The sequence below is a fragment of the Cyprinodon variegatus genome, unplaced genomic scaffold (assembly GCF_000732505.1).
Source record: "Cyprinodon variegatus isolate N-32 unplaced genomic scaffold, C_variegatus-1.0 Scaffold20, whole genome shotgun sequence".
NCBI classification, from domain to species: Eukaryota; Metazoa; Chordata; class Actinopteri; order Cyprinodontiformes; family Cyprinodontidae; genus Cyprinodon; species Cyprinodon variegatus.
In genome coordinates this window covers 1,253,730-1,268,877 of record NW_015150473.1, presented here as the reverse complement: position 1 = coordinate 1,268,877, position 15,148 = coordinate 1,253,730, and the positions used below count along the sequence as shown (strand labels likewise).

At 36.0% G+C, this 15,148-nt stretch overlaps 1 protein-coding gene across 2 annotated transcripts; it reads left to right on the top strand.

The window, feature by feature from the left end:
• Positions 1 to 1,284: 1,284 nt before the first annotated feature.
• nup58 (nucleoporin 58kDa) lies at positions 1,285 to 13,217 on the top strand. Of its 2 annotated transcripts, XM_015389806.1 has the most exons (14): positions 1,285 to 1,658; positions 2,502 to 2,665; positions 2,740 to 2,772; positions 2,883 to 3,149; positions 3,293 to 3,461; positions 3,604 to 3,669; positions 3,792 to 3,966; positions 5,794 to 5,873; positions 6,004 to 6,122; positions 6,226 to 6,308; positions 6,468 to 6,669; positions 10,813 to 10,896; positions 11,533 to 11,631; positions 11,917 to 13,217. In XM_015389806.1, exons 1-14 carry the CDS (start codon positions 1,585 to 1,587, stop codon positions 12,078 to 12,080), a joined length of 1,779 nt encoding a protein of 592 aa, XP_015245292.1. In that variant the 5' UTR covers positions 1,285 to 1,584; the 3' UTR covers positions 12,081 to 13,217. The 2 variants fall into 2 exon arrangements, with proteins under 2 accessions (XP_015245292.1, XP_015245298.1); XM_015389812.1 differs by lacking the exon at positions 10,813 to 10,896.
• Positions 13,218 to 15,148: the final 1,931 nt, after the last annotated feature.

The following is a 15,148-nucleotide window of genomic DNA, read 5'->3' as shown; positions in this document are numbered from 1 at the left end:
ATAAAATATTAAATATCAAAATATCAAAAAGTGAACTATTGCCCCTAATGCTTTCTTTTATAATTTTTTTCTGCGCCCCTGTGAGTGTATTATGTGATAAATAAAACTAACTGCTTTAGTATTTTTACAAACTATTGCATATTTAAATGAGTTAATATTCACATACTTAATAAAATATCTATAAAAATGTGTGGCATTCAATTTTTTTGTTGGATATAAATCAAAACTGCAAATATTCCCCGTCAACTGCTGAAATTACACCAGCTAAATCCTACCACTTTTTAAAGAGCAAAAAATACTATTACTCTTTTGGCAAAATCACTTGAGTTATTTCTGTCATTGTAATCTTCTTAACAAGTTCTGCTGGTAAGCACAATTTCTGATGCTATAATGTTTTTGTTTAGAACTGCAAATATGGGACTTATGGAATAAATCAGTATGCTTAGTCAGGAAATATATATGAGCTGTTTTAAAATTCTAGCAAAAAGGAAACCTGACAGATTCCTCACAATATTAAATCTAGATTTTAAAAACACTCTAAAGTTATTAAAGAATTTCCATGATCTATTAGGATACTTTTATTTTTAGAATGTATGCCTAAATATTATTTTGTTATATAATATTATTAATTCCATAATTCTCTAAAAATTTGTTTAATGTGAATTCTATCTCTGACAAGAAATTATCCAATAATTAATAAGGAAAGTGTTCAGTGAAGAGGTTGCCCAAAGAGCTTCATATCTCCTGGATTCATAAATTCATAGTTACATAAATTAAATTTTAAATCTTCAAAATTCTAACTTGTGGTTTAGTCGTTATTTGTTCCGGGCTTTAGAGGGACAGTTGCTTTGAAGTGATCCTTCTTATTGATTATACTGCATGTTTTGCCTTGGGGCCTCATATTTGTAATAAAACATTGGAAAATACCAATATTTTTACAAATTACAGGCAGAATAAACATCTGCGGTGACTTCCTTGACCAATTTACAATTTCCTTTTTACATTTTTTTAATTTGGCAGATATGACCATTTTTTAAATAAAGATTGTATCAACATCTATTTGCCCAAGGATATTTTGAAGGCTGGCTGACCTATTTTAGTAAAGTTACACATTTTATTTTAACAATAACACCGGAATAAGATCTGTTATGGCTGCAAAAATAGGGCTTCATGGCATTTAATGTTATTTTCTGTGCGTGTGCATTTTTTTTTACAGGAACTAGACTACCGTAGAGAACGATGGGTAATGTAGTTTTTTTTAAATATACCCAGAATGCACTGCGTTTGGGAAATACCAGGCGGGCAATAGAAAAGAAAGTATCACCATGCTTAAAGTGAAATATTTAGAGCTTTTAAATGCTTAAAACGACACCTTAATGGAGTAAATTATCAGTTTTCAGCTGTGGTATAGCTCCTGATACATTGGGAAGATAAAGCATTCTTTTGTAATGTTTTGAGCAAAGACTAAACTGCTTAATTTGCTTTCACGCGGACATGAAGGCTAACTGACAGTTGCTAACTGCTAACAGTCGGGCTCCGTACTTAGAGGCTATTGATGTAAATTGTTGACCCCTTTTGAACAAAATGTCTGGGTTTAACTTTGGCACCCTTGGCTCCAGCAACACTGGTGGAGGATTCTCATTCGGAGGAGTCACAAGGTAAAGCAGACATTTACTTAGCCGACTTAGCTAATGTTAGCATTGTTTAATTTTTATCCTGTTGAAACTGCGTTTACTTTTTTAAACTGCTATGTTTGCAGTGGAGGTGTGGTTGTCATGAGTCACGTTATTAGATATGTTATTTTCTTATCATGTGTTATTTTTAGGTTTTAAATAACTGTCATTTACTACATTAAATTGATGTCTGTAATAAAGGGTGAACATGGCAACTTGCAGAGTAAATGTTGCCATCAACTTCCTTGGTTTACGGTTTAAAATTGCTGTAATCTGTAGTCTGAAGCGTTTTAACCCTTTATAGCGCACTCGGTGAAATACTTTGAAAATCAAAATTTCAAGCTGTTATTGGAATCCAGGACAAGACCTTATTACCTTTGGAACATTAAAAAATATGGATATTTTGATGCCAAAAAAAATAATGTCAATGGATAACAAACTCAAATTTTCCCGAATATATAAGTATTAATTAGGCTTTTTAATTTTTTTACTTTTCATTGAGCTTTTTACCTTTTTTTTTTCTTTACTTGTCAACTTTTTTCAACTTATTTACAGTAGGTAATATATCATTAAAGGCCTCGTCTAATTGGCCAAATGTCAAATAAAATGTACATCCATGTAGCAGTATCTTTGCTGAATGGCTGGATATAGATCTTGTGTTTCTAGACCTCTCTGAGGAACTCCATTTGTAAGGAGTATGCAAGTGATCAAAAATGCTACCTTGCCCTATAAAGGATTAATACTGTCAATATGACAGATGTTGTTTCAGCATATTTAAGGGGAGAAGGTTATGGACTAAATCTACAACATTTCTTTTTGCTTTTTAAGTACACCTGCGGCCAGCACTGGTGGCCTTTCTTTTGGGACTCCAGTGGGAGCAGCAGCAGGAACCCCGGCTTCCACTGCAAGTACCACCCAATCCCTTGGTCTGGGAGGCTCTCTCTTTGCTCAGAAACCTGCTGGGGGCTTCTCCTTCAACACCCCTGCCTCAAGTAAGCTTTATGTCAAATAATGACACAAATTTGTAGACATTGTTTTTTGAAGTAATCTGTTTTGTCTTCATTAGCTTCCTCTGCACCCAGCACTGGTCTTACATTAGGTATGTTTACTATTTTTTTCATTTAAGATACCTTAAACTACTTGTTTTAAACATTTAAATTAAGTTTGTATTCCCCTCTCTTCACATATATTTTAATTTTTTTCCCCCAGGTGCACCAGCTACTACATCTGCAACCACAGGTTTTAGTTTGGCCTTCAACAAACCCACTGCATCAGCAACACCTTTTTCTCTCACCACAACTACCACCTCCTCAACTGCTGGGACAGGCTTAAATTTTGGCTCCAACCTGACATCCACGGCTCCGCAGCAGCCTGCAGCCACAGGGTTCACACTCAGCCTTGGTGGCGCAGCTTCCTCTGCTGCATCAACTGCACCATCACTAGGCGCCAGTCTCTTCTCCAGCACTGGAACTACAGGTGTGCTAAAAAATAGAGATGTACTTAGAAGAGCTAGAAAAATGCTGTTATTGTTAGTTTAGACAGCATACTGATGGACATAAATCTTAATAAAGTGGTGTAAAGCAAAATGTTTAAAGTTTTTAATTTATATTGTGTCACAGGTTTGGGTCAGACCACGCTGGGAGGAGGAGCTGGGTTAACCTTGGGCTCGCTGTTGGCTACCTCCACAGCAGCTTCAGTTGCTCCTGCACCGAGTATTGGTCTGGGTGGAGTTGACTTCAGCACGTCCTCTGAGAATAAAAGTGACCCCTCATCTGGAACCAATGCACAGTATGTCCTGCTGAACTAATGCGCTTACTCAATGTTTAATATCATCTGTGCTTCATTGTAACACATTGCTTAATAATGGGAGGCAGTTTGATGGCATTTTTCACCTTAACAATCTTAATGAAAAAATTCTTCTCACTTTCAGGGACAGCAAGGCTTTAAAAGATGAGAATCTGCCCCCCTTTATTTGCCAAGATGTTGACAGTTTTCAGTAAGTAGTTGAAACATACATATACGGTACAATTTTGAGCCGGTTTATTTGTTATGTGCATAATTGATTTTGTAATCTACAAAATGGATTTCTAAATTTCAGCCATTTATCTGCTTTTACAGAAAATTTGTTAAAGAACAGAAACAGGTTCAAGAAGACATAAGCAGGATGTCTTCAAAGACTATTGCAAAAGTCCAAGATGACATCAAGAGTCTCAAACAGCTGCTTTCTGTCTGTGCAAGTGGGCTGCAGCGCCAGGCTCTGGCTATTGACAAGTTGAAGTTGGAGACCGCACAGGTGAACACAGAATTTAAAGACAAAAAAGCTTAGATGCATCATTTCAAAGAATTAATGTTTATTTTTGAAAAGTTTGCTGCAGGTTTTACCAGTCAATTTATATAATTAGCAGGACTAATAGAGGGCTGTGTTTTTAAATGTAGTAAAATTGCTCTTTCTCTTCAATGGCAAGTATCCTAACTCCAGTGTCCTGCTCAATTATTTCCTATTGCTTCCATTACTAATCACCCCTGCAGTTTTGTTTCTTGAGGACTTTTAAAAAGTTATGGCTCGTATGTATTTAATCCACATTTTGTAAATAGAGGGAAAACCATATTAGCCATGTATGACATAGTAAAGGGGACTAGTAGTCCCGCACTCTTATGGTGACCAGATGACCCGATTTGTTGGGGACAGTCCTGCACTTTTTACTTCTGTCCTACTGTTCAAAAATCTATGACATGTTGTGCATTTGAACAGGTCAAATTAGAAAAAAGAAAAAAAAGGTCTAAAAAAGCTATTCACAGTTGCCTTTCCGAAATGGGAAGAAAGCAAAACTGCAGCAGTGGTCACAGAGCTGGGCCTGATCAGTCACCTGATCTTCAAACAGAACAGGTAAAGGATGGGAATACCAAACATGAAAGAAACTACTTTTAAAGAAAACTCAGCCACAACAAATACTGTAGAAAGGTTTATAACTGGAGCAGGGGATTTTCAGAGAAATCTTCGTGAAGTTTGCTAACGTTATTTTCCAGTTTAATACAAGAGAGTGTGATGTAAATATAACACTTAAAGAGTGAGTCATAAAAGAAATGCAGAGCTGAAAAAGTCTGTCCTGCATCCTCCCCAATAAGCATCCCAGTTGTCCCACATTATCATTATTATTATTTTTTTTTTTAGATCTGGTCTCCTTATGTATCTTGCCTATTAAAAGAACAAACAAGAAACAAAACACATGTGGGTGATAAAAGTAAAGACCATAGATGATTTTTTGCAGTTTAAACAATCTGTAGACAAGCATTTTTGTATGCCACCTGCTCTCAATATTTACACATCCATCTAATTGCCAGGTTCAGCAATCTTACATTAGTGAACAATATCTGAGTCCTTATCTCTTCTTTTCCCATTGGCATCTAATTTTAATTGCACTTTTTCACACTTGATTTAGCACTTTTTCATTCCAAACCTTTGCTGGGAAAACAACCTCCTTGCTTACTTGTGGCTTGCATGGTTAATATCCCTCTGTTCAGGGGGTGTTAGATCATTAAATTCAGAAATGTTTTTGTTTATTAACAGAGCAAAAACAAAGCTTCAAATATAGGAAAATATGTGAAAAGACATAATGATGGCAAAATTCAAGTAGAAAGTTTTTTTGTGCAGCCAGCTGGAAAGATAATAAAGTAGGAAGAAAATGCCCCGTTTTAATATAACCAACACTAAGGATATATTTATCCAACATGGTGGTTGAGGTAACCTGTGACTTTTCTCCAGAAGGTTTGAAAATATATTTTCTAGCAATAAATAGAACCAACCCCCCCCCCCCAAAGAATTCTGCTTTTAGCTTCCTGACATAAATCTTCTGTTATAAAAACAACACTGAGGGTTCTAGTTGGTGCTTAAACATATTTATTTTTTTTACATAGATACATTCGGCATCGATTACATGAATAAGTTGTTGCAGACTTGAGCATGTTATTATGTTGGTTTTTCTTTATTGAATCAGTGGGAAGATTCAGCCCTAAGATTAGGAGTAATTTTAGAGTGTCAACAGTCTTGCATATTTTCTGCAGACGGTGAGGACAGGATACAATAATAAAAGCTCTTTGCACACTCCTCTCATTTTGTCAGGAGCTGAAAAATGCTGACATAGCCCTGCGCACCCAAAAGACGCCCCCTGGCCTTCAGCATGAAAACACGGCTCCCTCAGAGTGAGTTACTAAAATCAAGCATGCATAACTACAAATATTATTCAAAAGCTGGAGCATTTGACTCTCCTGTGAACAGAAGTGCCTCCGTCCTACTCTGTGGCCATCATCACTTGTTGTTTTTCCTGTTTAGTTATTTTCGTAGCTTGGTGGACCAGTTTGAGGTGCAGCTGCAGCAGTTCCGCCAGCAGATCGAAGAACTGGAGAATCACCTGACCACCCAGAGCAGTGGCTCACACATCACCCCTCAAGGTTGGAATAAAATCTGATATGTTTGGGGATTTTAAAGAAATGAGCTGTTTACTTTACTCGGAGTGTCTAAATATTTTAATTTAATGTTTGTTTTTTCCTACAGACCTGACTCTGGCCATGCAGAAGTTGTACCAAACATTTGTTGCTCAGGCAGCTCAGCTTCAGTCTGTCCATGAGAATGTGAAGGTCAGTTTTTTTTTTTTTTTCTGCATAATACATAAATCATAATTTTTTTTATTTAATGTAGTCGTTTTCAGTATTATTACCTATGTTAAGAAAGCTAGCTTATTAGATTTGTCATCTGCAAACAATTCTGTTCCTAATATATATTATTCTACCCAATAGATCCTGAAGCACCAGTACCTTTCTTACCGAAGAGCCTTTCTGGAAGACTCCACTGATATCTTTGAGTCTAAACGAGCCTCAAACAGAAAATGGCAGAGCGCGCCACGTGTCACAACCGGACCTGCACCATTTTCCAGTGTACCCAATGCTGCAGCTGTTGCAATGGCAGCGACGTTGACGCAGCAACAGCAGCCAACTCCAGGTCTGACTGCCTTCAAGTTTTAGATAGTTCTCCTCATCTGCTCCTTGTTTGCGATGTTCAATAAGGCAAAAGAGACTGTTAGGTTTAACAGCATTGTAGACGAGATGATTGTGTGTTTTAATGTTTTTCCACATTTCAAAAAAGAAAAGAAAAATCGCAGACAGAATCATTCATCAACAATTAGAGTAAGACATGTAGCTGGTGCCAAAATGTGCGAATTGGAGAAAAAGAATGAAAAGTCTACTGCACAGTTCTGAAATGATGCCTTATTAATCTTTTCCTTATTTCAAACACTTTGCAGGTTATAATCACCTATTTCATGCACCTTACATAAGTAAAGTAAGGAAATATAATATGTCCAGTGCTCGATTGATACCAGACCCTGGCAGTTATTAGTTTCTAAAACGTTTTTGAGTTTCGGGTCTTTTATTGTTTTTCAAACAATCCAAAGGAGCCTGACATGTGAATGTTGCGATCTTGAGTTAAAATGATCAAACAATTGCCAAGTTTTATTTCTAGATAGCATAGTTTGCTGACTGATCCTTTTAGATATGCAGATTTCTAGTTCTGTGTTCACTTAGATAAGTTTTTGCTTTATTTATAGATCAAAAGGTAACTTCCATTTTTTTTTTCAGTCAAACTTGTTTATTGTAGCTCTGGTTCATCAGAGACCAAATTTTATAAGTTTATGCGTTTTAAGAAGAATAAATGAATTAGTTTTGTTTGAAAAGAAACACGTAAAGGTGTTCCGTTACTTGTTGAATACATGCTTTTAATCTAAATACTCCCAACATGTGTAGGTTTTACGTTTGCTTTTTTACGGTCCAATATAAGGTGACCAATTTTATCCTATTTTATTTTCAAAGTCCCAGTAAATCAGCATTTCGTCTGTCTTCGGCAATGTCTCATATAGTTTAAAGGTAAATTAGTCATCCGTTATGTTTGCAGTCATATCTCTGGGGTGTGAAGTGCTAACTTATTAAACATGTATTTCAGGGCACTTAGCATATGATGAACAAGCTAACCTCCTATTTAGATCTGTGAAGTTAAAATGGGAGTTTTTTTCTAACAGCCAGTAGCAGAAAAACCGTGTAGTTTTCATCTTCAAATTTCTGCTATTTTTTTTTCTAATGGCTTGGGCTGTTTATGAATTGTCTCAATAGGCTTTGTGTTAAAATTCCAGCTTAAATCACAACAGTGTAACCACATTCAGTCATAGAGGTTCAGAAAATTGATAAAAACATTTTTTTTTTGTGATTTGACTTATCCTTGTGCCAAGGAAATATCAGGTTCTTATTCACAATTTAGTGAAAGAAGCACTACAGATCCCTCATAAATGTGTGATCCACGCACTCATATTTTCTCTGTCCAATAGGGACATCTTGATGAAAGGTTACATTTCAGTTTTTATATCACTGGTATTTTTCAGCAATTTAGACTTTCTTTTTCTCTTGTGGAATAGTTTTCTTTTAAAAAGGCGGCACAAATGTTATACAAACTAATCCTAATCACATGTCCTATTTATTGAACTATTTATTATTTGGGTTGTTTTTCATGTGCTTAAGTTGGTGTGAGCTTGAAATAACATTCAGGATGTTTAGTATCACAGCAGATGTAACTCCAGATGTGCTGCTGGCTGGCACTTACCTCTGAAATGTTGTTTTACCTGAATACTTGACAGTGTCCCAGTGATGTAACTCGTGAGACAAACGGGGGAACATGCAAAAGACTCAGGACTAGATTACAAACCATTTAATTGCCTGCACTGGTGGAAATCGAGATCAACAGTCACAAAGAAATGTTTTTTTTTTTTATCTCAGTTTAATCCATTTAGTAGAGTTGCTGGCTTTGAGGCCACACCACTGTTATTTAAGATGACTTCAACTAAGGGCTACTGTTGGCTTAACAGGGCTGATCCATTTTAAACAGCTTTTACATCAGTTAACGTAGTCAGGTGTGTTTTGTATATCGTAATAAATCCTATGAACACTTCTCACTGTTATTTAATGAACACTTTGTTGTCGCGAGCCGAGTCTAAGTCAATTAAGGGTTAATATTTGCTGCTCACACTGGTCCACAGCTACCAGGAATATACAGTAGTGCCAAATGAAACAGGACGACCACGGAGGTGTCATTGTTTATCCATATTTAGATTGCCATGAAGTTTATTCACACCATGTAAGGTTTTATTTTAGACCTGATGTCCATGGTGGTGAGCATAATATCAAGAAAAACATCTATGTGCTTAAAATAAGCCAATGAACACAGTATTACTGTTGCTGCTAGTCATAGTTTAAAGAGTCACTTTGCATCAAGATAAAACACATTTATCAACACTAGTTTTACGCCATGATATGGATGCCTTCTGGTATCAAGTGACACTGCTAAAACATCTTTTTTTTTTTTTTTTTTTTTTTTTTTGGTTTCTTCCATTTTACACGTCTTCCGCAGATATGGTGTCTGAGGTCGGGGCTTCAGAGTTTATAACATAGTATTTGCTGGCCTTTTTTCTTACGTCTGGTGTCTGACATTTAGATCTATTCGGATGCTGTATTGTTTTGAATGTTATCGGAAAGGCAGGTGTAATCCCCATTTACCTCCCTTTTTTTTAAAACCACAAAGGGGAGACAAATAAATGTGAAGTTCGTCATTTTCTAGATAACTTTGCTTAAATAATAAAAATAAAAAATTGTCTTGGTCTTTCCGTTTCTCTAGTTTGGGCACAACAGTAAAGAAAACTGAGCCTCAGAAAAAAAAATTGTTATTATTTTTTCCTTTTTAAATACTTGGATGTTTTTATACTTTGCTAATATTTCAGCCAGCAATCGCATGTAGGTTTAAGATGCAGTTTATTTTATTTAAGCTTTAACCACCAAAATTAAACCTGTCGGTACATCCAGGAGTTTCCTGAAGGTTGTACATTCATTTCCGAGGTATTCTTTAGTACGTTTCTTTATGACTAGTTAACACTGAAGCTAATCACAAATGTTCATTTCAGATTTTGTTTCAGCTTAATCTCTAGTTGTTGTACTGGTGTGTTTAAGTCTATATATCCAATGCCTGTTAATAACAATACATTAATATATAATATGGTGTGCCTTTTAAAGTATATACAATAATTGTGTGGTGAATTCTTTTCTTTTTCTTAGGAGGGACGTATGCTAGTTCATTCACTCTAAATTCTTGAAGATTTGGACATTTGTCGAATGCAGTAGCAGTTAGCAATTAGCCAATTCTGTTCCTAAATGTTTGTGTTTATGTAAGTTGGATTGCAATTAAATTGACAATAAATCAGTTTTTAAACAAAGAAACGTTTGTCCTTGTTTCTTTTTGACAAAAGTTGTTTTAGCAGTGTGGGCTAACCAGACAGTGCATAAAGAAACAGCTGTGAAAAAAGGGAAAAAGGACAAGTTTCTGAGTGAAAGAACTAGCAGTTTTTATGGTAACTTGGCTATAATGTGTAAGGAACGGTTATTATTTTGATTAGGTAGAACTAAATTGTAGCAGATTAGGACCATAAACTTAATTTGAATTTACTTAATGACTTTTTTCCCTCTAAAGTGCCTCATAAATCCATTGATCTAAAGAATAGTCACAGAGGCTCATTGATTATATTCATCAACCAAATCCTGTATTTTTAATTACAAAATGCTTCAACAGCCATTTCCTGAACTAACTTATAAAGATGTACATCAATCAATAGTCCAAATTGATGTTGACCTTAATAGGCTTTGATCAACACTTTGCAGGACTTTTGGTCAGTTTTTTTCCCAGCAGAATTAAGAACTCTTGCCTATTTAATTTTATTTATTTTTTTTCCTTCAGCAGTAAGCAGAACGTCAACCATCAGTGTGTGCTTTGATTAGCTTTTTTTTTTAGATCATGATAAAATGGATTTAAACAATTTCTAATTCTCTGTTGCATTCAAAACTTCCTCTATTAGAGATATCTGTTTCACATTCTTTATTTCGTATGTTAAGGTCTGAATTAAACAAAAGCATGAATCAATTGCAACATTTTTAACTCCAAAAAGACAAAATTCCTGCTTCTCTCCAACATTATAAAAAGTAAAACATTCATTTTTAACTTGCAGCCTAAAGGCAGACTGAAAAGTAAAACTATTCCTGTCTTTTTGTACCTTAGGCACCCAGGCACCCTTGGGGGCAGGGTTTGGAAACCCCTTTGCCTCAGCTGTAGGCACTAGTTTGGGCTCTTCTACACTTGGAGGTACCTCCTCTGCCTGTTTTCAGAACAATATACTCCCCCTTATCTTCCTTTTAATCTTGCAATGTTTAATTTACCTAATGCTAGATAGTATTTGTCTGTTATTTAATTAAAATTTTGTGTAAGATGGAGAGAGAGGGCATGACTTATTAAGGCCCAGACCCCCCTCCTTTTTCTTCCCCTCAGTGGAAATGTGCGTTCACACCAAGACTCTTGTTTTTGCCAGGGCATATTTCAAATTAGAAACTGCTGGGAGGTTTTTCTGCACTAATTCATCATTCTGAAGATGGAAATCATCAAAAAAGTTTACAAATTAAAGACAAATCAATCAGAGAGTGGTTTGAGCGCACAATGGTGGTGTCTTGCCTTTTAATTAGTGTGTTTTGTGAAAACTTGCCATTTATCTCCATTTTGTCTTTGGTTTGCTGTCCACTGCAGCATAATGCTCTGTAATCTGTAGTGAAATGCTGAGATGTGCATTAAGCTTAATGATACAGCTGAGGTATTTCATTTTATTTTCACATACGCTTGCTTATGCGTGTCTGTGTGCACACCTGGGACAACGCTCCTTGTGTAGTTTGCACATCTAGCTCAGTTGGTCTAACTTGTCTGTTTTGTTTCTGTTTTTTTCCACCACAGGTTTTGGTGGAGGGCCAGGATTTGGTGGCATCGGAACTGGAGGGTCATCTTTTGGGTTCTCCTCTACCAGTAAGCCTGCAGGGGGCAGTCTGAGTGCAGGTATATTGAAGGAGGCAGAAGGCATAACTAAAACAAAATAAAAGACAGTGTCTGATAAAGCACCTCTTGTTTAGTTTTTTTGTCACATTCTATATCTGAGCAACATAGAACGGAGATGGGTTTCACAGGTTTAGATTCCAAAGTTTAAAAAAATAAATAAGTTGGAAGAACAGTTATCAAAATTTGTCCTTTCATTATACCATTTGATCCCTTGAAATGGTGATTTAAATCCTCTTTTTTTTAAGCTTTTGTCTGAGTTTTGTATGCATTCTCTTGCTTTCCTAGGTTTTGGTAGCACCAGCAGCTCTGGCTTCAACTTCAGCAACCCTGGCATCAACCAGTCCGCTGGCCTGACGTTTGGCGTTTCAAACCCGTCAGCCACCACCTTTGGCACACCCCTTCTCCAGCTAAAGAAGCCTCCTGCTGGCAATAAAAGGGGAAAGAGATAGAAAGAGATTTAGACAAGAATAGTACTGAGCATCTGACCGACTCGTGGCTTGTAGCAAGGAAAGCCTGTGCTAGAGTGTTTAAGTATAAAAAAGACGGAGGCGGTTCCATCACGTAACATATTATTTTGATTTCTTACTTTAACCTGAAATTGGACAATCCAATATTTGTCCTATTTTGTTTTTTTTTTTTTTTTCTGCTGTGTCTGCTTTAAGCAGGGGCAGCCAATCACTTCAGTCCTCTCAGATGGTAAGATAATGTCATTTAAGACACAAATTAGCTCTTTAGAATTGTGTCTAACCGTTTGTCTCGCTATGGTGTCTCGATGCTAAGGCCAGAACAGTTGGTTTGACAACAAATTGCTCAGTTTCTGTCTAAATATTATGTTAGATAAACCTGTGTTTTGTGGTTAACTATATTTTGTTGCATCAAAACCTCTTATAGAGCTGCAGTGAAAAAAAACTTTGCTCAAGTTGCGTCCAAAGATGAATTTAAAAAGAGGGATGAAGGGAAAGGAGTTTATGATAATAGTTTGGGACAGTAAAGCCTGTTTCCTGTCAGAGTATTCAATCATAGTTTAGTCCCAGACTTTCCAAGGTGTCTTTAAGGGGATACCGTTTTATTTTTGTATCAGGTAAAAGAAGCTAACTTTCAGGAAAAAAAAAAAAAAGTTTAGGAGCACGAACATCTTTTGGGTTTTCCTGTCATGTCTACGTAACCTGTGATAAGATCCATTCTAATTGTGCGATTTCTTGTTGACAATTTCCTTACGCTTGTTCAACGAATTGTAACGCTGGGAAAAATCCAATGCCCTTTGTTCTCCATGGGTGTATGAAATGGAAACATAGTCTGACACTTCCTGAAGCATATTCTGTTTGCTCAGTTTATAAATGTGCTAGAACACATTTGCACTATCCAGTGTATGTGATCTGACAGTGATTGTGTGAATCCGTTTGTCACACAACTATCATGTGTCTGTTAAGTGTTTGGTGAAGACCTATGCCTCGCTTTCTTTTGTTCATGTTGGTTATTACCAAATAATTGTAGTTGTACTCCTGTTTTTTTTTTTTTATTATTATTTGGTTTGTGGAGATCTGTATTTTTGAGATGCTGTTTAATAATAAAATCTTTTGCCTGTATGTTTTTTTTATTGTCATTCCACTTTTCATAAGTACAGCGCATTGAATGTGACTTTCTGCATTTAACCCATCCCCTTGGGGAGCAGTGGGCTGCCTTTTGTGGCACCCAGGGAGCAGTTTGGGGGTCAAGGGTGTTGCTCAGAGAGCCCCAGTGGTCTTCGAACTCACAACCTCAGGTTTCCAAACTGTATGCTGTAATCACTAGGCCGCCAATCCCCAAATAATTGCAATCATTTCATTATATGCGCGCTACCACAGAGTGGGAAAAATGCATGCAAAGATATGTCAGATAGTTTACAGATTTTATCCTTAATAATAGGGCTATGTTAAATTGTTATTGCTTTACAAGATTAGTTTTTTGTGGATTTTCCACTCCTTGAATTGTAGAGGTTTAATTTAATAGGTATAATTTTAGATCAAACTTGATCTAAAAAGGCGTATTGAAAAGAAAAGGGAGAATAGAAAATGAATAAAATCTCCTTTGTCTTTATAGATTTCCTAACTCGAATCCAAAATTATTTTTCAGTACGTTTTGGTAAACAGTAAACGCATCTTATGAAAAGGAAAGGGCGCCATGGCAGAAGAAGAAGAATGCTGTTGCTAAGCGACGATAACGCTACAATACTGAAGTCCGTTAGTAACAGCCGTTATTTTTCAGTTCGCCAAACCGCCCGTGATCCAGAAATATCCTCTAAAATAATAATTTAGCCCACATTCTTCATCCTTCGGCTCATGTAAGTAAACCATTTCCGTCATTTTAAACAGCTGGAAAGACTTTTCCTTGTGTTGAAATGATGCAACCTGTAAAAGACTTAGAAAGCGGAAATTGAACAAATAATTTATCAGAAATCTGAAATGTATATATATATATATATTTTTAACTGAACCTGGTGTTTTTTGGGTTTTTTTTTTCAACCAGATGCAGGTATTTTCACACACAAAAAAAAACACAAACAAAAGATGTATCCGAATAATTCGAGAGGAAAACATGAACACTGTAAATGTAACGGTTGACATGGACATCAGACACTATTGTAATTCAACTTTTATATTATCTTTGTGTTTATAATACAAACAGATTACTATATTTGGACATTTCATTTTCAATTTGTTGCTTTTGGTTGTTCCCCTGCAGCAGTGATTCCCAACCAGGGGTGCTAGTGCTCCTGGTGGTCCGCCAGTGCATTGCAGGGGGTATTTGAAAACATTTAATATCTTACTTCCCAGATAAAGAAATACAATTAAATAGGGCTGAGATGGGTTTTGCACGGGAGAGGATTAGGGCCACTGAAAAACAAACAAGCAATTTTTTTTTTTACTGATTTTTAAATATATTGTTTATTTAAAATTCAGACTTTTTTCTCAGAATTCTGACTTAAATCTCAGAACTTTGGATCTTAATGTAGATGGGCACCATGAAGGAAGAGATGTGGGAGCACTCAGCTTCACTGACAAAAATGTGGGTTGTTTGGGAGGGTCAGTAACACATTGGTGGTAAATGACGGAATTAGACATCTTTTTATGTGCAAGAGGGATCCCTAGTGATGCTATTTCATTAATGGAAGAGCAGAAGGTGATTAAAACAAGAAGCTAGTTTAGTCTCTAAAACAGACATGGCTTGATGCTAACATGTTGGTTTGCTGTCAGAATTTTGAGATTAAAATCAGAATTCTGACTTTTTTCTCATTATACTGAAATAAAATGTAAAAATTTTTAAATTTTAAAATTTTTTCAGTGGCCCTAATCCTCTTCCGTAGTTTTGCTCTGTAAGGACCCAAAATTTGAAATAAAGCAAAGACCTAATCAACCAAAAAACTTTTATTGATTAAAAAAAAAAATCAAAATTTCATTTTTTTTTTCCTATTTTGATGATTAAAAAAATAGAAATCTATAAAAATTTTCACCAAGGACGATAAACAACGTCCCAGTGC